At 50.6% G+C, this 24,803-nt stretch overlaps 1 protein-coding gene across 1 annotated transcript in view; it reads right to left on the bottom strand.

Annotated features, from left to right (window-relative positions):
• The window catches only part of KLHL2 (kelch like family member 2), a 459,367-nt gene that overhangs the window by 22,574 nt on the left and 411,990 nt on the right, over positions 1-24,803 (bottom strand). Inside the window, exon 14 of the mRNA XM_086962394.1 lies at positions 17,565-17,708. Within this exon, the coding sequence (XP_086818520.1) occupies positions 17,565-17,708 (144 nt within the window). The remainder of the gene's footprint in view (positions 1-17,564; positions 17,709-24,803) is intronic.

Genomic DNA, 24,803 nt, shown 5'->3' with positions numbered 1-24,803 from the left:
GCTGGTATTTCCTATGACCTAGGGCCTGGGCTCAGACTCAAGGGTGATCTGTTAAGTGCATAACTTCATCCACCAATTGATTTGACCATGGAATTTAAATTAGAAATTGTGAACATCTGTGAGCAAGATTATTTTAATGAGAACACCGATGTGTACTATAAAAGTGAAATACAGAAGGCATTTGGACAAGTGCAGTGGGCCGGACATTTAAGGTTACATTTACAATTCTCTGAAACTCCCACTATCAAGGAATCAATGTGCCACAACAAATTAAGTTTTTTTTTTTTTTAAACCTTTATTATGTAAAGAAAAAGGCAGTTACAGACCCACAACCACGGAGGCTGGTCAGTCAAACACAATAACATCAACATCAAAATACACAGCTCATCAGCCGACAACCCGGGGGTACGGCAGCGATGTTTCATGATTATGTACAAGCAGGTGGTATGGCAAGGATCCATGAAAGGTTTCACATTTTATCTTTTATTTAAATAAAACCACAAACAAAAACTCAAAAAAGAAAAATCGAGGCACGGCTATGTATAAACTGGCTGTCCCTTATGGCAGTGGGAGGCGCGTGAAAAACGTAGTTCAATAGGAATGAGGAGAAATATCGGGGAGGGTATGTGGGGGGGGGGGAAACTCGGTAGCAAACCAATACAGTGTGATCAACAAGAACCGAGTATAAGGAACGCACGATCAAGGGAGAAGAAGCGGATCCGGAAGGTCGGTGAATGGGGGGGTACAAATCTCACCATGGTATGCGTTCCATTGACCCCATATCTTACCCCATTTCTTGGGTCTGCCGCGGGAGACATACACAACTTTCTCTCTGAACATGGACCAGTCCATATTTTCTGTCCACCGCAGGAGCGTCGGTGGCCTTGGGGAACCCCATAACTAGGCTATGTCCCGTTTAGCAACCATATTACCCAATGTAACCCATTGAGTCTGAGCAACAGTGCAGTCATTCGGCTCCCAGACATTCAACAGACAACGCCTGGCCTCAGGCAACAACACTACCCCCGTCACTTCACCCATAACCGCAAGCACTCGGCGCCAAAACGCCGCCACCTCCGGACATTCCCAGAGGATATGCAAAAAGGTAGCCAGCATACCACAACCGCGCCTACACAATCCATCCACAGAAAAACCCATATGTATCAGTCGTGGGCCCGTGACATACACCCGATGCAGTATTTTAAGTTGCACCAGCCTAAGACGTGCCGGGATCGCAACCTCCTTAGGGGAGGATATCGCCGCCTGCCAGTCTTCATCGTCCAGTTCTAATCCGTCACTGGTCCAAACAGTCCGCAATTGCAGAAGGAGATCCGAGCGGTCATTGATAAGTTTCTTGTAAATGAGAGATATAGTGCTATTGGGGTCGTATCCATCAAGCACCCTATCCTCAAGAGGGGGGGCCTCCGGGATAGAAGCGTCAGCCGGGAAAACCGAGTGAATCGCATGACGGACCTGGAGGTACCGGAAATATTCCTTGTCGCTCAATTTATATTCTCGCTGAAGTGCCTCGAAGGTCTTGACTGCACCCTTGGCCCAGAGGTCACCCACCCTACTGATACCAATGAGATCCCATCTGTCGAAACCCCTCGACGTCCACAGGCCACCTAGCGCTTCCGCAGCATATAATGGGGTAGATTTCGTCAACCTATCCGTCCAGCCCGTGGCGGCGGTCCCGCTTCCCCAAACTCGCACAGCCACTGCCCTAGGGCCCGTGAGGTGCTTCCGGTCAGCTCTGGAATAGAGCGCCCGATTATAATCCCCCCCAGGGAGTTGCCATCTATCCATCTCAAACGCGGGGTTAGGGACAGGGCCATACATAGCGTGGTTCACAGCACTCAACTGGGAGGCCCAATAGTAGCACCTGATGTCGGGCAACGCGATACCTCCATCGTACCAAGGCAAAGTCAATTTTGCCAGTGCGATGCATGGTCGCCCACCCCATACCAACCGCCTCTGCAAGCCCTCGATCTCTCGGAAGTAGCTGGCAGGTACCAAATCAAGTGTGTTTTGAATGGCATATAAAAAGCGGGGGAGAGACATCATTTTGAACAGGGCCGCCCTTCCCAAAGGGGATAGTGGCAGGCCGCACCACGCTGTAACATCCGAACGGAGCCGGGAAAGCGGAGGCAGCAAATTCCGCTCATAGCGGGCTTTGGGATCCAGTAAAATGTAGATCCCCAAGTATTTGAAACCATCTCTAGAAACCGGTATCGGACAATGGCGGGGAAGAAGGAGCTCATCGTCCGTGAGTGGATAAATACAGGATTTGGCCCAATTAATAACCAGACCGGAATTCCTCCCAAAGGAGCGTAGTACGTCAAACAGGACGCCCAACGACTTACGAGGAGAGGTAAGGTACAACAATATATCATCGGCATAAAGTGATATACGGTCCTCGAAATCAGGCGACCAGCGGATGCCCTTAAGCGATGGTTCCCACTGCAACCATGCAGCCAGGGGCTCAAGGGCAAGCGCGAAGAGGAGCGGCGACAAGGGGCATCCCTGTCTCGTTCCCCGCCCAAGGGTAAAGGGCTCCTAAGCCCTACCATTAACCACCACCTGTGCCAGTGGTTGCTCATACAAGAGTCTTACCCACCCAATGAATTTGGGTCCGAATCCAAACTTAGCGAGAACAGCCCACAAATACGGCCACTCAACCGTTTCGAAGGCCATCGAGGCATCAAGGGAAACCAAAATGGCCGGTTCTCGAAGAGACCCCGCCCTCGCCAAGACGCCATGGAGGCGACGTAGATTGAGCGCGGTGTTTCGGTGGGGTATAAATCCAGATTGGTCCGGATGGATCAAGTCCACTATCACCGTAACCAACCGATTCGCCAGAAGTTTAGCGAGAATTTTGGGCTCAACATTCAAAAGCGAAATCGGCCGATATGATGAGCAACGATCACGGGGCTTGCCATCTTTATGAATGACGACAATGGACGCCAGTCTCTGATCCCGAGGAAGAGAGCCGAGATCTCGCGATGATAAAAACATCTTACGGAGATACGGTGCCATTTTGTCTGGGCAGAGTTTATACAATTCCACCGGAATACCGTTGGAGCCCGAAGCCTTCCCGGACCTAAGTGAACGGATGGTGAGTGCTATTTCATCGGTGGAAAAATCCGCCTCCATAAGCTCCTTGTCAGGGTCCGACAGGCCAGGCAGGGTGATATCTCGAAGCAAAAGATGCGAATCCTCTTCCGGCCTATCAGAGACCGGCGCATAAACCGCCTGAAAGTGACGGGCAAATGTTTGGACTATGTCAATCGGGTCCACGACTCGAATACCATCCACGCGCTCAACAACAGGCACCACTCGGTTCAATCTATCCCTTTTGTCCAGCCATGCAATCAACTTTCCCACTTTATCACCCCACATCATACAAGCGCCCCTGTTGCTCACGGTGCATCGCCTTAGCGGCATCAGTGACCAGCGTCTTATAGTCAAATTGTTTCAGGGCCAGGGATTGCAACACCTCCGGAGTGCCCCAGTCCCAACCTGTCCCTCCAAGTCAGTGATCTCATTTTCCAGTTCCACCACCGCGGCATTTCTACGCCTCCTTTCGCTGGCAATGAGAGACAAGGCCTGACCACGAATCACCGGTTTGTAGGCCTCCCACAGTGTAACCGGGGAGGAAACCGATCCCTCATTCTCAGCGAAATAGTAATCCATACTTTTCACTATCTCTGACCTGATTTTAGGATTACGAAGGTGCCAGGGGTTAATCGGGGCGACCCGGCCCTCGGCACCCAGTTGCACATCAATTGCAAGCCAAAGCGGAGAGTGATCAGAGATCCCCCTGGCCAAATGCCGAACCTCCCGCACCGAGACCATCTGTGCTGCTGGCATAAGAATATAATCTAATCTCGAGAGGCTCCTGTGTGCATCTGAGTAAAAAGTGTATTGGAGCTGACCAGGGTGTAGCTGCCTCCAACAGTCAGCCAATCCCAGCATGTCCAGTAGCCTCCCGAGCCAGAGCTGTGCCGCAGGCAAAGTCCTGGGGGGACTACGATCTTCATCCCCACTAACCACAGAATTAAAATCGCCGCCCACCACCAACATATCGCCAGGGAGCCCCAGGATCACCTCACCCAGATCAGCAAACGTTGTAGACTGCAGGCCAGGGGGAACATACACAGACAAGAAAGAGACTGTTTTCCCTTCCCACCGCTCCGTAATAGCCGCATAGCGGCCCCTGTCGTTCAACACTACATCATCGATCTCCAAGGGGAGGGAAGTACGTACCATGACCCCCACCCCTCTCGAGCCAGAAGTGAACCCCGAGTGTGCTACCATTCGGTAGCCGCGTCTGTTCAGTGCACGGCATGCATTGCCCACCAAGTGTGTCTCCTGAAGCAAAATCACATCTGGAGTACAACGTTTCAAATATTGCAATACAATACCCCGCTTTATTCTATCTCCAAGACCGTTAACGTTCCAACTCAGCACCCTAAGCTCCCCCCCCCCCCCCCCCCATCCCGGCATTGAGCACCCAGCCCCCCTCGCCTGGGAAGACGCACACAGAATTGACAACAGGAAATGTAGCAGCCTCGAACAAAACAAAAAGAAAAAGACCCCCCCACCACCCCCAAGGAACCCTGAAAAACACCCCCCCCCACCCTGCACCCCTGCATTAGACCAGAAAGCCACCCCAACTTGCAGTGTGCCTGTCGCCCCATGAAACTAACCTACAAGAAGAGAGAGACAGCTCCCAGAGGAGGAAGAGGAAGACCGATTCCCCCCACCCCCGGGTACCCATAGTAGTAGCAAGTCTATTAAAAAGCCACTGCTAAAAGTCCAAAGTAACCAGTTCGCCGCTGCAGACTCACTACTCCTGTTCGGCCGGGCCACCCTCGGCACCTTCCGAGTTCTCGCCGCCCATACAATGCGACGGCAAAGTGTCCAACCAGTCACTGGCCACATCGGGCGATCGAAGAAAAACGCCCGCTCCTCATACTCGATCCTCAGCCGGGCAGGAAAGAGCATGGCATATTTCAGACCAATATGCCTAAGACGTCTCTTCACTCCGGTGAAACACATGCGCTGTTTCTGCACCGCCTGGGTGAAGTCTGGGTAAAAACTGACCGAGGCATTGTCAAATTTGGTAGGGCCCGTGATTCTTGAAGCTTGCAGAATAGCATCCCGGTCCCGGAAATTAAAAATCCTGGCGATGATGGGTCTCGGTGCGGCTCCCAGCTTCGGCTTCCCGCCGGGAACTCTATGTGCTCGTTCCACAGTGAAAAAGTTACTGAGGCCTTTAGGCGCAAGATGTTTTAGGACCAGATCCTCCACCAGAAGGTCTGTGGAGACGTCCGGTGAGGTCTCCGGAACCCCCACGATGCGAACGTTGTTGCGCCTGGCCCGGCTCCCGAAATCCTCCAGCCGGCGGGCAAACTGGTCGTTGGAAGTACGGAGAGTGCGAATCTCAGCCTGAAGGTCCGAGACATCAGTGATCAAGCTCGCAGTTTTAATATCCAGAGACTTGACCCGTTCATTCGTCTTACCCAGGTCAGCGGCAATAAGATTTACCTCGATCGCCACCGTATCGATCTTGGCAGCAAAAGTCCCGTATTGATGGCCCATGTCCGTCCGAACACTAGTAATGGCGCCCATGATGTCCGTTAGTGTCGGCTCCTCCGACGATGGAGTACCATCCACGGTCCCTTCAAGAGCCTTGCTCGCTCCACCCGGGGACCCTTTCGGGCGAGTGTAGCGCTCTATAGTCTGGGTTTGGATGAAACCCCCACGATGCGTGCCCTTGGTGTTCCGCTTCTCGGCATCCGCCTTGCCCGCCATAGTGGGCTTTGATCTCCCACGGAGTCGTTGTGATCTGGTCAAAATGATAACGCTCTCGATGGACCTCAAGGGCAGGAGGGCTAAGAACCAGAGCAGAGTCAGGATCCGTAGCTGGAACGAGGGGACGAATAGGGTAGCTGTAGAGCGTCGTCAACAATGACCCAAATCGAAACCGAAAGTGCCCCAGGGGCTGTGGGCGTGCCCAACTGGCCGCTGTTGTTGACTTGCCACCTGGGTACTTCGGAGACTCAAGGACGGGGACGGTCTACGATGTAGGCCACAAACTTCAGGATGTAGCAAGTCCGGTTTGCGGCGTCCGATTTAAGTTCCGAAAAAGTCCTCAGATTCAGCAGGGCATAGTCAACAAGTACCCGGTGATCAAATCAGGATTTGTGGCAGGATAGATGCGGGAGGCGAAGAGGGTCTCAGGAGCCCTGTGCTCACGCGTCCATCTTGGATCCGCGCGAAGCTCCTCCCCCAACAACAAATTAAGTTTTAATAAAACTTACATGGCGGGGGAATAAGTCAGTACTCTAATGATGAAAAAGTACTGACATCTGCTAACTTTCCGTTTTACCACTCTCCCGCCTAACAGGGTTAGCAACATCCAAAATCTCAATCCAGCAATTTTCTAGCATTATCTCAGCGTTGTGCAACACAACAAATCATGCATCTATCTCACTGTGGCTAGCAAGTTTTAATAAAATGTCAAGTCTTCTATCACACACCAGGAGTAAACAGCCGACGAGCTGACCTGCACACGATTTCACACTATTGTGTACTAATAAGAAACATCTTCCGATAAATATGACATAGAATTAAAATATTGCTTTTCGTTTGCTTCATTAAACAACAAAGGGAAACTAGCTACATTAATATCTACAGATGATGCAACAGCATTCCGAGGCAATTAAAGACTGAAAATAAGAGCAAAAGACTGACATTATAATCATTTAAAAAAAATCCAGAAAATAGAGTATCTTCCCAATTAAAATAATAAATTGAAGCTAAGAACTTCCAGGTCATGAACCATGTGAGCAGTCCTTGCTCATTGGCAAACAGAGAGGCACTCCTTAGGGCGTTGCTACGTAAAGGAGAAGTGTGGCTCAGGGGTTAGAGGCGGCAGACCCGGAAGCTGAGATCAGCCCTGGACCAGGGTTCAATTCCCCGCCTCGGCAGGTCTTGGGCTCAAAAATTCCTCGGACTCGATAATTCTCGCTTCGGTGCCTTCTCGACTCACGGGTTCACACTCTGCGACTCTGGGCAATAGCTTGCTTAATCTCCACAACGGCCCCTCGTGGCGGGATGCCTGGCTTTCACCTTGTGCATACCCTGCCGGGGTTATCTCACAGGGGAATACCAGGACGGGTTCCCTAAGCAAGCGCCGGGAAACCCTTTGTGGGTAGCTGTGCGCTATATAAGCTCAAATACATTTACATTTACAACGTGGTTAGACATGGGAAACAGAAACCAGTGCCTAGTGCACTTATAATCTAAATTAAAATAGAACATAACCTAGAAATTCACAAATGTCTGTAAAGAGAATACAAAATTGAATAGATCAAATAAAAGCAATAATTGTGTCAAATCAGCTAGAATAGTTCTTAATTATTTAGTGATATGTATCTGTAAAACGGATTTTAAAGTTCAAATTGTTGTTGCAGTATATTTTTTTTTACATGAACTATTGTATTAATTGATGCTGCTTTTTATGTCTCGCATGAGCCAGCACGCATGTGCTGCTCTGCAAGGTTTTTAGTAAGAGCTTTAAACTCAAGACCACATGCTCATGCGTGTGCTTTTTTTTAAAATCACAGCTATTGGCCTTTGCGTGTGTCTTTCTAAGAAAGACAGCACACAAATGGCCGAAGGCGGGTGCATGTCCCGCCTTCTCTCTTCCCTGGCCTAGGGAGCTCGGGAGCTGGCAGCAGCGTGGCCAGGTGCCAGCTGCATACATCGCATTGCTTGCAGTGCGCACGCTCTGCGCTTGTTTTCTTTTAGTAACAGAAACACGTTTAGTTTCACACACAGCGCGTCATCTTTGTGTAGTATTGTAAAGAATTAACATAATCTCTCTTGCTACTTAAAAGACTTTGAAGCATGAACTAAGATATGTGGCTCTTCAGTATCAATTGCAGGTCTCTTCGCGGGGTGGCCAGACTTGTAATCCCATGTCCGGTGCTTGCGGTGGCTGCGATTCCAGTGCTTGGGGTGACTCAGCTCCAGAGGGTACCAGTTGGACAGGGGCTCGTGGCAGCAGCCCTCCTTCTCGGGTGAGTGTGGGTGCTGTGTGTCTGATCCGAGCCCGAGAAGTGAGGGGAAAACCACCCAGCATTTTTTGGCTGCGAGCTCTGACAGCCCTTGTGGATATATCAATCTGCTGTCGGTGCCGGTGGTGGAGGGGTGCTGGCACGGAGGAGAGGAGGTCTCAGCCTCGCACACCCCCTTTTCTCCACGTTAATGAAAAAAATAAGGAGCCCGGGGTCCAGCACCAAGTGAGTCACTGAGATTAGCGCCCTCCCTTGCTCCCGCCTCCTCCTAGCTGCTGCTTTTAGTAGATGCACTCTGAGGAGGTGTACCCCACAGAATGAGAAATTCCCTGGGTACCTCATACTCCGCGCTTCAGCACCCTGTAACCAGCACTTGTGTGGGGGTGGTGTGCAGTGCACCAGTGGTGTGTAAACGTCATATGAAACGTGGCTGCGAGTGATGGGCGCACGTGAAGATAGTACGCCCAACATCGCAAGTTTGGGAACTCAAGGGGCACCTGAAATCCAGTCTTTGATGGAGGTTTGCGAACGTAACGGTTTTCACAACATAGCAACACAGCCAGCTCTAGAGTTTTGTTTTTCCTCATTGCCGCCTGGTTACAGAAAACTACTTGCATCACCCTGTTTGGGAAAATGAGGAACTGGGGATATATTGTGACAGAGTTTTTTTCAATTCACTTTCATTGTTTTCAGTGGCACGTCTTTTACTGTAAACCAACCGATTATACCTACACTTCAATGGTTACTCACTCAAACACGCACACAAACTCCACCGCAGCTGAGTGCTGTTTGTGTGGAGGGGCGAGGCTCCGCCCCCCAACACCATTCATTTCCGGTTGGGGGTTGCATTAAACCGGAGGGGTGCTCGGGCGCACAGCGACTTGTGGCAGCACGCTGACAGGCATAGTTTTCCGTGTTCTAGACTCGGAGCTACTGCAGAGGGGCTCCTGCTATTTTTAACTTTATTTTTACACTCAAACCTGTAATCTTTGTAGACATTGTTTTAATTTCACTACTGTTTAGTGTACTTTGTGAACTTTGGGTGCTTACCTTACTCCCGCACTTTGTACCGGGCCGGTCCCCGTTCCACCGCAGCTGAGTGCTGTTTGTGTGGAGGGACGAGGCTCCGCCCCCAACATCATTCATTTCCGGTTGGGGGTTGTCTTAAGTCAGCATGTGTGTCCGGCCGCGCAGCGGCCGCGCGCAGCAGTGCGCCGCTGCCGCGCCGAAGGCGTGCCAAAGGCAAGCCCATCTGCGCCCGTCCATGACCGGACCGCGCCAAGCGCCAGCCATGCTGCCCGGGTGTCCAGCCAAATAAATGTAACTCAATGATCCAGACAAAGGCTGATGGCTTTGAGGGCTAAACCTTGCTCTACAACTCACAAATGCAACATGCTTCTTGATCAGGCTTTAACCCCGTGTCTGGAGTGCAATTGGGGGCCTGAGAAGATCTGTAAGACCAGAGCCCCTAGCGAGTTAACAACTAGTACTCAAGCGCAGAGAGATTCTTGGGACAGGTCAGCCATTAGGGCAGGACAAATAAACTGCAGATCCCTGTCCAAACACGCGGAAGACCTTTGGTTACTCCTGGCTGAGGGGGAGTTTGAGATCCTTTTTCTCACAGAAATATGGTTGAAAGATGAAGCTCTCACAGTCGTGGCACTCGCTATTCCTGCGGGTTTTAAAATTTGTTGTGCTAATAGACAAGGAGTAAAAAGAGGTGGCGGAGTAGCGATTATCTTACAAGACACCTGGGAGATTGCATGCTCTGCACTAACCAATATGGGTAGGGTGGAAGGTCTTAATTTCTGCATTAAAACGCACCCTACTATCTCCTTCGCAGGCCTATATATATACAGTCCTCCCAATTGCTTAACCCCTATCCACGAAGATCTTTGTAATTACATCGCACAGAAATCTCTTTTATTCTCCTATTTCTTGGTACTGGGGGATTTTAATCTTCATGCTGATGACCCCTCTTGTACTCTAGCCAGGCAAGTAGTGTCCCTCCTCGAGGGGGCCAACCTCTCCCTATCTGCGAATCTTCCTACACACATAGCAGGGCATAGTTTGGACCTTGTTTTCTCTAATATACCGTCGCTAAAAAGCAAAACTCTGAGACAGCTGTTGTGGTCCGATCACTTCCTTGTTCCTTTCTTTTTTCATTTGGCTAAATCCCATCCCCCTGATAGCTCTTGTTATTTCGTGAAAAGAAATTGGGAAAAACTGACTGCTGAATTCTTGCACCCTGCGCTGCTGGCCAGCCAACCTGCTCTCTCTGGGGACCCTAACATCGACTGTCGCCCCTGCAAAAATAATGAAATCTCTCAGGAAATCGCCCTCCGCTCCTTGGTTTTCAGAGATGCTGAGAAGCATGAAGAGCAGATGTAAGCAACTGGAGAGACACTGGAGAGTGAACTACGATTGCGCTGCTAAAGTTGCATACAAAAAATCTCTAAATGAGTTACATAAGTCCATGAAGAAAGCCAGGAAAGATTATATAGCTAACTGTATTGAGGAGGCCGATAAACCTGATAAAGTTATTTTTAAAGTTGTCAACTCCCTCCTTAAACCCCGTGAGTTGGTGACCGATGTTCAACCCTCAGCGGCTCTATGTGAGGAATTATCAGTTTTTTTATAATAAAATCCGGAAGATTTACAACTCATTTTCGGCCGAAGTTGAAACGGCTAAACCTGACCTATTGACAAGAAAAAATCTTGGCCCTCTTCTCTCTAATTTTACCCAGATAACGCTGAAGGAAGCCTTGGTGGCAATTCAGAACTGTGAGTCAGGATCCCCGGAGGACCCTTGCCCCCCAAAATTGTGGAAGGAGCTAGCTAACGCATCTTCGGAGGTTATGTCAGAAATTTGGAATACCTCCTTGTCCGTAGGCATCTTTCCGGACTTATGAAAGCATGCAACGCTTTTACCCCTTAAGAAGAAATCCAATATTGACTCAGGTGAGCTCAACAACTACAGACCAATTTCTCTTCTGGCTGCTCCTGCAAAAATGCTGGAAAAAATAGTGCAGAAACAGCTGGCCAGTTTTATTGAGAGACACAATATCCTGCATGATACACAATCAGGGTTCCGTGTGGGATTCAGCACGGAAACCGCGCTAATAGAAGTGGTGGACTCAGTCAGGATGGAGTTGGATTCAGGAAAAGGGGGTGGTGATGGACAGAGTATCTGAATTAAGCAGAACACTCGTACCCAGTCAAGAGATCAGGGCTTGATCCATTTGCATGTAGCCAGGTTCTGAGCTGGGATGGTGCAGTGAGCTAAAAAACGGTGATGGATCAAGCCCTGATCTGTTGACTGGGTAGTAGTATTCTGCTTAATTCAGATACTCTGTCCATCACCACCCCCTTTTCTGAATCGTTTTGTCCACCATATGCGTGGAAGGGTATACTCAGATGTGAGTCCCTTGCTCACTGCACCATCAGGATTCAAGCAAGCCGGGCCGAAGACGGCTGTAATGCCAGAAACCGGTCCCCGGAAGCTTGTTTCCTTTCCAGTTAAAGAATTGGCTTGGTAGTTTGGTCTGCCCTGTTCCCATGATGCACTGGGCCAGGGACAGACTAATTTGCATGTAGCCAGGTTCTGAGCTGGGATGGTGCAGTGAGCTAAAAAACGGTGATGGATCAAGCCCTGATCTGTTGACTGGGTAGTAGTATTCTGCTTAATTCAGATACTCTGTCCATCACCACCCCCTTTTCTGAATCGGAGTTGGATTCAGGGGCATCAGCTATGCTGGTGCTCCTGGTTCTCTCTGCAGCATTTGATACGGTGGACCACTCCATATTGATGCAGCGCCTTCAGGACCTGGGGATTGAGAACACAGCCCTGTGGTGGCTTAAATCTTTCCTCTCTGGACGTACACAGAGGGTGGCGCTTCAACCCTATCAGTCCAAACGCAAGCCCCTATGGTGCGGGGTCCCTCAAGGGTCAGCCTTGAGCCCATTTTGCTTTAACATTTATTTGGCGCCTTTATTTTCTGTGATTGCCAACTGGGGAGTGAAGGCGATCTCGTACGCTGACGATAATCAGCTGGTATTTCCTTTTAAAGATGTATCTAGTGCCTCTTTCTTGAATTTCAAGAGCTGCCTAAAACACATAGCAGAATGGATGAATAACAACAAACTCAAGTTAAATGCCGAAAAAACAGAGGTGCTGTTCTTCGGCATCAACCAACCCCCCTTCGCAGATCTTTGGTGGCCAGAGGAAATGGGATGCCCCCCCGTCCCCACAGACTGCGCAAAAAACCTAGGTGTAAAGTGGCAGTCGGATCTATCTCTCTCGAGCCAAATTCAACAGGTGACAGGTACTTGCTTTGCTAGTTTGAAAAACCTGCGTAAAATCTTGCACCTTTTTCCAGAAAACTGTTGTCGCTCTATACTTCATGCCAAAGTAACTTCCCGCCTAGACTATGCGAAAGCCCTTTATCTAGGACTTCCTGCGTACCAGATAAAGAAACTGCAGCTGGTCCAAAACGCGGCCGCTAGATTGCTTAAACATGTTCCATTCAAGCAACATATTTCTCCGCACCTCAAAGAGTTGCATTGGTTGCCGGTCACCAACAGAATAAAATTCAAAGCCCTCACCTTAGCTTTCCGGGCATTCTTTGGAACCTGCCCCAACTATCTGAAGCAGAGGCTTGGGGCACCTGCTATGCATCCCCCGACACCTGCTATGCATCCCCCGAGTTAGGAAAGCTCGACTGGGTGGCAGATCCATTACGGTTAGGGCTGCCATGCTTTGGAATTCTCTGCCCAATGCCATACGACAAATCACCTCTGAAACTATTTTCAGGAAGCCAATTACAACTTGCCTGTTTAATCTGGACTAACCGGCTGTACTCTCGGCGGCTAGTTAGTTTTCCTGCAGGCCACCTGTCGCTGCAACGCCGGGACAACTCCTAGGAGGAAGCTGTTCGCGCTTTATAAATCACAGTATTATTATTAGTATTATACATACCCTCACACACGAACCAACCTACACCAGACACGCACATTTAGCCACTCACCCAATGACGTAGTGACTGTCACTAAGACACAGTAGATCCGCACGGAGACACACAGTGACACATGCACAGACACTGCCTTACCTACTAGGTCAGGGGTCTCCAAACCGGTCCTGGAGGGCCGGATCCATGCCAGATTTTTTGGATATCCCCATTGAGATACATGTAGTAAGTTTAAAAATCTGGCATGGATCCGGCCCTCCAGGACCGGTTTAGAGACCCCTGTACTAGGTAGTCACTCAAATCACCCCCTCCCCAGCAGAAACAAGAACGATTCACACCCTGAAGCGGCACTGCTGTCGTGCCTTACTGCTCTTTGTCAAGGCATTACAAGATGAGCCCGAGAAGCTGATCCGGTGCATTCCATCTGAAGGCGATTACAGTGCCTGTTACAGCCTGCTTCCTCCGAATAAGAGCATCTTGCATTAGACAGCTCTGGATCTGGGATGAAGAGGAAGGAAGGTGGAGCAAAATATAACCAGCCCAGCTAGTGATACTGGTATCCGGTGTCCTTGCTACATCGGGTGCAAGGGAAGACCGTTCACTGACAGAGCGCGGTGGAGCTCAGTCCCTCATCCCACCTCCCCTGCTGCTGATACTGCGATGCCTGAATGATGCACGGAAAACTAGGCTTTCGGTGTAATGGTTTCTGAGAAACTGCAGCTTTCATGGTGAGTGGGCATCGTACAGTGTGAATAGAATGTTATCACCGCTTACGTTTTGGCTCTGAAACATATGCCATTACATTTCTTCTACTTCAAGAACACACCGGTAGCTGCATGGCATATTCTCTTAAGCTGAGAAAGGAATAGAATCATACTTCAAATGGAGAAAGTATTGCAAGAACCTACTGACATTACTGTCTTAAGAAATAGGATAAGGGAACGCTCCGCTTTCCCTTTGAAATCTTGCTTCCACTCTAGTGGGGGTTTTCATATTGTATTTCAAGCCGGCGTAAATGGCATTGTGGGTTCATAAAAACATGAAAGCATGTCTGGGACATTTAAAAATACTATCTGGGACAATATGTGAGTGGTATATAAAAGACCTACCTCCAGTAAATCGGACTAATAAAGCACACTACAGACCAATGAGGCTTGTGGTCTAAAATCCGTCAGAAAATCAAAGCTACCTGATTCGCTCTTTAAGATTCAATCAAACCCATATTTAGTACAGTCGTAAACGGGGTAGTTGCCGTGGAAGGCAGAATAGTAAAATGCTTACGTTTTAGGTGCTGAACTCGGGTTTAGTTTAGCCAACTAGGGAAAAACACACGGCAATCGCTCTAAAATCCCCATTGTGGGAGTTCAGTTCATTTGCAGATGTTTGTTAAGTACGAGGGGGAAAAAGCTGAGGCATGAGTCATGATGCAGTTGATACACTTTGCCACACCCATCGTGATGGAATGTGACTTTCTAATCCTCTTTTATTCTACCTTTGCTGCGTTGTTACAGTTTGGCTCAAAAATCTGTGTTATTGGTTATTGAAAGTTAATTTCCTCCGATTGCCCTCTAGACCGCTGGCTGGAGTCTGTTCATTAAACAGCACATCTCTCACAATTCACTACCTTTCTAATTGTCATCAAAAACTTCAGGCCTGCGTGCCATGACTTTCTCTATAGTGGTAAATGCCACTGTCTAAAGCTAACCAGCGATTTTAGTTAGAACTTGTGATTGCTTAATTTAGCAGAAACTTTTCAGATGTGCAAAACATGGGCTTAAGTGTAACCATTCACCCTCTAAATCAAATTTACCCTACCGAATGTGAGGTTACGAACTAATTTTTTTTAGTATAGTTTAATTTCACAAAATTAAAAATACAAGGCTTGATTGGGTCACCGGAATGTCTGCGCTGTGGGGCTGCAGTGGGCACGCTGCTGCATACGGTATGGTCGTGCCCTAGACTAATTGGTTTCTGGAGGGGTGTATGGAGCTGCCTGTCTGAAGTACTGGGATGGGACCTTCCCCGCACTCATCGCCTAGGACTGCTCCACATCCTTGAGGGAGTTGGTGGGAACATATATAAACGTCATTTGTTGTTGTTGGGGCTAGTGGTTGCCAAAAGGGATCTGGTCCGAGCATGGAAAGATGAGAGGGCCCCCCCCTGAGTGCGTGGAGGGCCGGACTGGACTTTTGTATGGGTCTAGAACGACCAGTATTTGAAGCACGAGGATGCCCCTGTAAGCACTTCAAGATATGGAAGAGGTGGGCAGATTATAGGGGGTTGACACTAGATCCCCCAGCAGAACCTGAGGAAGATCTCTAGGCGTACGATATCCAGCGGGCCTGTGAACTGCGTCATGCCTGCCATACCACGACCGAGCACTGAAGCTCTCTATACACACGTGCACAGGGTTAGGGAGGGATAACGGAGGTTGGCAGGGGGGTTGGGTAATGGGAGTTGGTGGGGGTAGGGGCAGGGGTGGGAGTTCCTTTCATTTTTGTTCTCTACTATTCTTGATTGGACACTGGTCCTGTGATGTAAACTGTACCAAGATGCTTGGTGGCGTTCTCCTGACTGTGGGGAGCCACGTCTATTATTCTGCCTAATTCATTTAATAAAATTTGTTGAGAAAATACAAGGCTGTTTGTGGACCGATTCAAAACCGACATATAGGCAGCTTTTTATCATCCCAACTTCCCTTGATAAAGCAGTGTTCATAGTCCTCTTGTACATCGGCTTCTTACTAACTAGTTTCTTGGTTAATCGTATTCTGAGAAACCTCAGTGAAAAAAGTTATAAAAATAGGGACATGATGATTAAATCGTGTAATACTCATATCTCGTGTCCTGCTTCTCAGGTGACCGTTCTGTCTTGCAATGTAAGGCAAGCTCTGAGGTGTGAAGCTCATGCAATATGAATTGCAGTTTTGTCACTAGAAGCTCATGACTTCGCTATTCTTTTGTCGCCCGCTGAGCCTTCATATTTCATACCTCTTTCAGTGGTCTGCTGAGCTTTCTTATTTGACTTATTCATGAAATGGTTTTACCGGATGTATGACATTACAACGCATGCTTTTACCACGCATGCCTTTACAGCGCGGTTTTTACAACGAAAACCTTTACAACGCATAGCGCTTTGGGGGTGCTGGATAGTGAATAGTTTAATTTACTATTCCAATTCCAGTCCCCGTGGACACTAGGGAAGGTGTTGGATAGTAAATTAAACTTATACCCTATCCTAGAGCGCCCCCCAGCGCAATGCGTTGTAATGGTTTGCGTTGTAAAAGTTGCGTCGTAAAGGCACTGCGTGGTAAAAGTTGCGTTGTAAAGGATGTTTCCCGGTTTTACCTGGTTGTCTCTAGCGGCACAGCACCCAGGATAATGTGTAGCATGGCTAAACACTAATAAGGTCCTAAAGGCAAGACATTTTGGCAATGCCAATGCTTGTTAATGCATGCTGCTTTAGAAAACGTAAGAATTATTAGCTTTTTCACACCCATTCGTCCAAAATTATTCAGAAATAGAAAGCTCATAACTTGTCAATTCATATTTCCTTTCAATGTTTTTACAAGAAACGTAATATACAGTTAGACTCCATTTTTCATGTGGGGGCAAAAGGCACTCAGACCCTCGGCAGGTCCTCTTTATTTACTATTATCATGGAGAAGATTTCCTTTAATGTGACTAATTTCGATACAAAGGTTAATGACTTTAAATTATTGCCCCAGCATGACTGCCCTATAACAATAGGCTCTTCATTGCCTTGAATTTGGGTGCTAAAACTGATGTAAACCTGCGGCATAAATTGCCGCCACCTCTGATGAAAGGCTTGCTGTAGACCACAGACAATGATGCAGAGGGCTAGCCACAGGAGGGGATCCACTATCCTCGGCTTAGCCCTCAATAAAAGGAGTGATACATATCCATCAGTGTTCCTTGAGGCAGGCAAAACGCTTCTAGCTGGATGTTACCTTTTCCTGAATTTTTTAATTTAGCTTTTATCAGTGGGAACGCCACCCACAAAAGAGAAAAATGGTCAGTAAAATAACCGACCACTACTGTACCATAAATCAAGTATATTACCACGTGTCTGGCCACCTCTAAAAGCTGTAACATATCATTTTGATCCAGCAACCAATCACAACAGGTTCTTAGTTACTTCTTCTTTATGAAAAGAATTGTCTCTACACATGCCACAGACATTGAGCTCAATTTAGGCAGGGCATCACCTGATACAATTTCTTGCCTTTATATATAAACCCCCAGCACCCGAAAAGGGTAATTTGGAATATTGAAAAAGCAGAGGATAACGATGACACCAAACTGTACAGCAACCAAAACTTTTTAAATCCCATTTCTTTGTTTAAAAAATATTTCCTGAACCCAAGATTCAATAAATGATTCTCAAACTTTAATACAGGCATAATGTGCAAAAAAAGGCTGCTTACAATTCCAAGCTTTTGAAGTAAAGAAGAATACTCTACTCCTGTAAGAAATATGAAGAGCCTTACCTGCATAGCTCCTTCCTGTACTCATACAAGATGGCAGCAGTGTCCATTTATCAGTTGCTGGGTTATAATATTCCGCTGAGGCCAAATTACAGGATCCGTCATCACCTCCGACCACATACAAAACGCCGTTGACAGCACACACACCTACACAGGACGAAACAGCAGTCCTATGAATTGTAACATTAGCTTATTTTGCTAATGAGCTGCTGAATTGTTATTCATGTAACAGCTTTTTGGCAGTTTGATCAAAAATCAATCTACGTCATTATCATAGTCTCTTAATTATGTAAATAATGCTTGGTGCTAAAATTCAACACACATCTTTATGAAAACCTACAAAGTTATGACTTTGAGACTATTTATCACAATAATTAAGGCACACCTGTCCCTTCCTTTAGAACACGTATTTTCCCAACACTAATCATAAATCACATACGAGTTTTAAAAGTCATCCATAGCAGTGCATTTTCACTGCAAATTTCGGTTTGTCAAATACCTCAAATCTGTGACTAAAGAAGTGTCGTATAGGATTGTAAAGTATTCTCAATTTCAACAAGAAAGCTTTTGAAAAAAGAGATGATAACTGCTATCCATTTTCAGACACATGTACTTTAAAAAAATAACCTTACCACAGTCAAAAAGTGTGCACAGATTGGGGGCGTGGCCAACAACATGGCCGGGTAGCCGCGTTCTTAGCGAGCTCCGCTGGCCCCGACTTTAATCCTGTGAGAATCCTGTTCCTCCCCGCCGCAAGACCCATGTACCTGTGCATGAAGAGGTCGAGCGGGCAGAGGGGTGCCCGATCTGCAGTTTAGTGGTGCCTCAGCAGTGGAATCCGGAGCTTTTGCCAGTGCGACAGCCGACGTGCAGCTTCCAAGATGGTGGCCGGAACAGAGCGTGCCGGGCCCCGGGGGAAGCACAGTCGCAGACTAGTCTTTCCCCGGGGTCATCCGCGCATGATAGGGCAGGCAGGGGAAGGGGAGGAGCTAGGGGGTGGGTATAAGGCACAGGGGAGAAAGGGAACTTCCTCTTCCGGCGCCTGGCACCATCGGGAGGGTTAGCAAAAGGGAGTCGAGGTATTTGGAGTAGGCGAGGGTTTGTTGTGAATGGTGGCCGTCGTGAGCTGTCTGCCGGCAGCTGAGGATTTGTATTTTGCTCAATTACGGCCGTTTTGAGCATGTCTGGCGTGTCGTCGTCGGAGGTGCGGGCGGCGCTTCTGCTGCTGGCCCGCGCGGGCAGGGAGGACCTTTTGCAACCGGGGGTTTTAGGGCAGGCGTGGGTGGGGGCTGCGAGGGCCACGCGCGCGGCCTCGGCCGGGGTTAAGGCGGCGGTCCTGGCATGCCAGAACGCCGATCCAGTCACACGCGGGCAGGCGACAGAGCGGAGGGGGGGCGGAGTGCCCAGAGACTCGGCGAGGGGCGGGAAGCGCAAGAGCCTGCCCCCGCGAGTGTTCCCTCCGCTCGAGTTCCTGCCCGGGGCCTCTGGAGCAGTGTCGAGGGGCGTGGAGCCTTGGGAGCTGGTGGGGAGGAATTGGCAACTGGGGAGGGGGAGCATGTGGAGGACCTGACCACTGGGCAGGACAAGAGAGAGGGAGCAGCGATAGGGGACCTGGAGCAATGGGACGATGCCCCAATTGATTTGTCCACCAGCTCCAGGGCGCCCACTCCTGCCCCGGTGGGGCGGGAGTCGGCCCGAGGGATCTGCAGGTCAGGGGGAGTTAGCTGTTCCTGGGCCCCTGGGTGCTGGGGGGGTGGGTCCCAGGGCCGGTGCAAGGGGGTTTCTTTCTCCCTGGGGCTGATTTTATGGGCTACTGCCCGCCCCGCCTCCACAGATCTGGGGTTCCATGTCATGGGAGGACAGGGCTAGGGAGCAGCGGATCCTGGAGCAGATTCGTGAGGTCAGGTGGGCGGAGCAGACCATGGCCAGAGTGGGGGCAGTGTGGGGGTCTGAGTTAGAAGGGCCGCCTACCCCGACCTCGGAGGAGGAGCGGGAGGCAGAGTTAGAGGAGGCGCAGAGGCGCGTGAGGGCCAGGAAGGTGGTGGATGAGTCCCCTAGGAGAGTGATGGCAGGTGTAGGGACGGCCAAGACGGATTTGAGGCCCGATGGTGCTGGGGCCCGCTCAGGCTGGAGCGACCTGAGGGGCGGGAGGGGAACCAAGCCGGCGGCGTCGGCAGAACCCGGGGGTGCCTGGCGGGGCGCAAGACGGCCCGAAACGCAGGACTGAAGCAGCAGGGCAGTCTGTGGCGGCTGTCCCTCCTCCGCGGGCTCGGGCTCTGGCGGCGCGTGTTGAGTCTGGAACTCGTGCGTCTGTGAGTGTGCAGAAGGGTGTGAAGAGGGCAATGAAAGCGGTGAGTGCGCATGTGGATGTGGAACCGGTGCTTGAATTGGATTATGGTGACGAGAGTGAGGAGCTGGAAGAAGGGGAGTTGCGGGATGACGTAGATGGCTCAAGGGGCGCAGCGGACAACGGCGCACTTGGTGTCTTGCAGGCCCCGACGGCGACGAAGAGCAAGGCCAAGGCGGTGGCGGTCCAGGTAGCGGCGCCCAGAGGAGCGGATCACGGAAGTCGCAGGTGAGGGATCCTGGTGGGCAGCCTGGGATGACGGTCCCCGAGGGGGGAGAAAGAGGACGTGCAGGTCGGTGGGTGTGGGGGATGGTTCAGTTCGGGAGCTGGAGAAGCCATCGGGCAGTCCACCTGTGGAAGGTGAGAAGGTGGACGGTAAGTCGGTGACTACGGGGGTACAGACAGACAAAGGGGTCGGTAAGGACGAGAAAGGGTTAAAGCTGCCGAAGAAACTCCCCTCTATGGGTTTGGCGATGCCCTTGGGTTCGCATCTTTCGGAAAAGGTCAGGGCGCGGATTTGGAGGCACGAACTCGTGGATGTGTTCAAGTTGCTGCATAGGGAGGTACAGGCCAAGGAGGGCTCGAAAGAGGAAGAGTGGGAGCTGACTAGGCGACCCAGGGTGCCAGTGACAATGGAGAACTTGACTTCTGCATTTTTGATTTATGCCAGTATTTACTGTGAGAGGTATCTGGATCGGATCGGGCGATTGCATTGGGTTAGTGCGGATCCAGAGAAGAGTTGGGGGGAGGTAGACCAGGAACTCTGGGTACAGCGGATGGCGTCCACGCACTCCACTGCATACACACACACAGCCAGCGGTTTGCCGGTAGTGTATCGGTCCTTTCCGCCGCGTCCCGCCCAAGGTGGGGCGGGGGGAGGTGCGGTGCCCAACACCCTCATCTCTGGTCAGCCGAACAAGCCAGGGGGATATTCGACGAGGGCTTGCTGGAGCTACAACAGGGGGTACTGCTCCAGATATCTCTAAGTTTAAGCACGAATGCTCAAAATGCGGCGGGAAACATGCCCTCAACCAGTGCCTCACGCTTGTCACTCCCTCAGAGCAATGGAGGAACGCCAAAGGACGGGGCCACCCTGGACAGAAGGGCGCCTACACCGGTTAGGGTGGAGGCGTTGGCCCCATGGCTCTCGTGCTACCCGGACCAGGAAGCGGCATCGCAGCTTTTAAGGGGTTTCACGGAGGGCTTTAGGGTAGGCTATCAAGGCCCCAGGGTGCGTCGGTAGGCGGACAATTTGAGATCAGCTAAGGAGTTGCCTGGCGTGGTGTCTGCCAAGTTGAGGAAAGAGGTTGAGGAAGGAAGGGTAGCCGGCCCGTTTACTGATTGGCCTTTGGAAGATCTGATCATTTCTCCATTGGGGGTGGTGCCGAAGAAGGAGGAAGGAGAGTTTCGGATGAACCACCATCTCTCGTGGCCGGAGGGCCAGTCAGTGAACGATTTTATTGCAGAGGAGGATTCAAGGGTGGTCTACGCTTCTGTGGACGATGCGATCCGTTTGGTGAGGTTGTGCGGGTCGTGGGCTGAATTGGCGAAATGCGACATCAAGTCAGCCTTCCGTCTGCTGCCCATACATCCGGCGGATTTCTCACTCTTAGGAATGCAGTTTGGGGGGGGCCGTCTACGTGGACAAGGTTTTGCCAATGGGGTGCGCCATCTCTTGTACATTGTTTGAGCTCTTTAGCACTTTTCTGCAATGGGCCATGGTGAGAATCAGTGGGCGCCGTGAGGTCACCCACTATTTAGATGATTTCCTCTTCCAGGGTAGGGCGAATTCTGGAGATTGCGGCAGGGCCCTGTCGCGGTTCCAGGAGATGGCCTCCCATTTTGCTGTACCTCTGGCGTCGGAGAAAACGGCTGGTCCCAGCTGTTGCCTGATGTTTCTGGGGATTGAGCTGGACTTGGTACAGTGGCTGGCGCGCCTTCCTGGGGCTAAGGTGGCGGAAATTCTGTCATGTTTGAGGTGAGCGATTGAAGAAAAGCGAATCCCTTTGAGAGCGGTGCAGAAACTCTTCGGCTTCTTGAACTTTGCGTGTAGGGTGGTGAGAGCAGGGCGGACGTTCTGTAGGCGGGTCGGCATGATCATGTCGGGGGCGGTACTCCCACACCACAAAGTCAGGATTTCCATGGGGGTGCGGGCGGATTTGAGGACCTGGATAGCATTTCTGACTGATTTCAACGGTGTGTCCCTGGATTTTGATGAGGAGAGGGCGGTCTGGCAATGCCAAATTTTCTCTGATGCAGCCGGGTCAGCGGGGTTTGGTATTTTCTGTGACGGGAGGTGGTGCGCTGAGAGCTGGCCTGCTCACTGGCTCAAACAAGGGAGGAGCATTGCTTTCTTGGAATTCTTCCCTTTATTGGTGGTGCTAGAGGTATGGGGGACTGAATTTCGGAACAGGTCAGTGCTCTTCCACGTTGACAACATGATGGTGTTGGACCTGGTGAATCGACAGAGAGCTAGGGACCTGAGAGTGCTGCGACTGTTGCGGAGATTCATGTTGGCTTGTCTGCGGCTGAATGTGGTGTTTCGGGCGAAGCATGTCCTTGGGGCGAATAATGACATTGCGGATGCTTTGTCTCGTTCGCAGAGGCAGCGGTTCCGGCACCTGGCACCGGGAGCGGATATATGCAAGACCGAGCTGCCGGATGGCATCTGGGCCTTGGGGGAGTGAGGATGATTGGCCTTGTTGAGCGTTCAGTAGCAGAGACCACGAGGAGGACGTATCGACTGGCATGGTCAGAATTTGGTGCATTCATGGGTTGGAGTCAGGAATCTTGTATGGGTGACAGGTCTGTGGTGGAACACGGAGTGAAGAGTTTTGTGCTGTGTTGCATTGATAAGGGATTGACTGTGGCTACGATTTCCGGTAAATTGGCAGGGATCTCCTTTTACTGTGCTTTGTTTCTGGGATTTGATCCGACCAAGGATGTGATTGTGAGCAGGATGCTCCGGGGTTGGGGTAGGGAATGTAGGAATGGGGGGGGTAGACTGCGGGAGGCAGTTACGTTCGAACTGTTGGTCGGGCTGGTTGGGGTGTTGCCGGAATTTTGCTACGACCTTTTTGAGGCAGGACTTTTTCGTTTGTGTATGGTGTGGATGTTTTTTGGTGCGTTTCGGGTGTCTGAATTGCTGGGTACCAGGAAGATGGCTGGCAGGTTGTTTGAGGAGATTCGGGTGGATGGGGGGCGCCTGGGGATTTGGTTGCAGTGCTCAAAGACTGATCAATTGGGTAGGGGTAAATGGTTGTGGTTGAATGAGACGGATGATGGGGCAGTCTGCCAGGTGGCTGAGTGGCGGACCTTCCTGGGGATGGCGCGGGTGTCGGAAGGTGAGATTTTCTGTCATGCATCGGATGCGCAAATGATGGCTGGCCAGTTGTTGACGGTGTTGCGCAAGGCTGTGGGTCGATTGGGTTTGGATGCGTTTGGCTTCGGGACTCACTCCTTTCGTATTGAGGCCGCGACAGTTGCGGCCCGTTTGAGGTGGTCCTGGGACAGGATTAGGCGGATTGGACGGTGGAAGTCACGTTGTTGTGAGCGTTATGTGAGAAAGTGAGACGGTCCTAGGTAGTCAGTTGGTTGGGACGTGGGGTTTGTGTTTCTGTGCTAACATATTTCTCTTCGTAAGTTGCGTGGGTGGACCGGGGACTAAGACGGTGACCTGGATTGTGGGGCACTCCTTCGTGCACTGGGCGTCTAAATATGCGGAACAACAGGTGTACGGCCGTAACCTGGGACTGAAAGGACATTTACATGAGGTACAATGGTGGGGAAAAGGGGGCATGCGATGGGGGGCACTACTGCCCTGGCTCGCGAAAATGATCCCGCAAAAAGGATGCCCGGATTTGTTGATTATCCATCTGGGAGAAAATGACTTGGTACAGCAGTCCGGTTTGGCGCTTTTACAGCTGATGCAGAGGGATCTGGAGGTATTGAAGTCTAGGCTTGCAGGGACCTGCTTTGCCTGGACGGAGCTGGTCCCCAGGAGAGTATGGAGGGGGGCAATTAAGCATGGGGCAATTGAGAAAGCATGAAGGAAACTCAACAGGGCAATGAGACTTTTTTGCGTGGACAAGGACATCAAAGTGATCTCGCACAGAGGAATTTGACTGGAGGAGCCTTTCGTTTTTAGGGATGACGGAGTGCACCTGTCACGTTTGGGAAACGCATATTACATGATGGAAATGAGAGGTGGTGAGCAAGTTGTGGAATGAGGCGATATGGTGTTGCAGGGAGTGAGTGCGGACGGTGTGCCAGGCGTGTGGGACAGCAGAACCGGGGGTGTGGGGGTGAGGCAGGGAACCGCCCTACAGGGGGTTCCCTGGTTGGCGGTACTTTGAAGGGACAGGGGGGTCAAGAGCGGGCACACCCATCCCTTGGGGGGGAGTTCGAATGGCGGAGAGAGGCATGACTGGAAGGACACAAGGATCGGGCAGGATGACAGGTGATTGGTGGATATGAATGAGGTACGGTATGGGGCATGTAGTGGTTTGTGATGAGGTGGAATGGGTGAAGCGTATGAGAAGTGAAGTGTGAGTTGGGGGTTTGATGTTATTTATCTGTTGATATTTATTGTTATGTAAGATTACGCAGCCTGGTCTAATAAAATGGCCTTTTACGCTTACACGCTGCGTGGTCTGTTTATTGCGCGAAGGGCAGCTCTGAGCCACCGAGATGGAGCTTTCGCCCGGCGGGCTGCAGTGGGTCCCAGAAGGCTGACGATTGTGGGATCAGAGGGAGGCAACTCCTGAGCTTCGTCATGCCTGCCGCCCCCCGACGGAGACGGTGCTTTTGAAGGCCGAGGCTGTGGGGATCCGAGGTGCTCATGGAGGCAGAGACCGGGGAGCGAAGCGCGCCCCAAGAGGACAGTGCAGTGCGGC

The sequence above is a fragment of the Lissotriton vulgaris genome, chromosome 3_1 (assembly GCF_964263255.1).
Source record: "Lissotriton vulgaris chromosome 3_1, aLisVul1.2, whole genome shotgun sequence".
NCBI classification, from domain to species: domain Eukaryota; kingdom Metazoa; phylum Chordata; class Amphibia; order Caudata; family Salamandridae; genus Lissotriton; species Lissotriton vulgaris.
The sequence above is the reverse complement of the archived record's forward strand: the minus strand, read 5'-3'. Positions and strand labels throughout refer to the sequence as shown.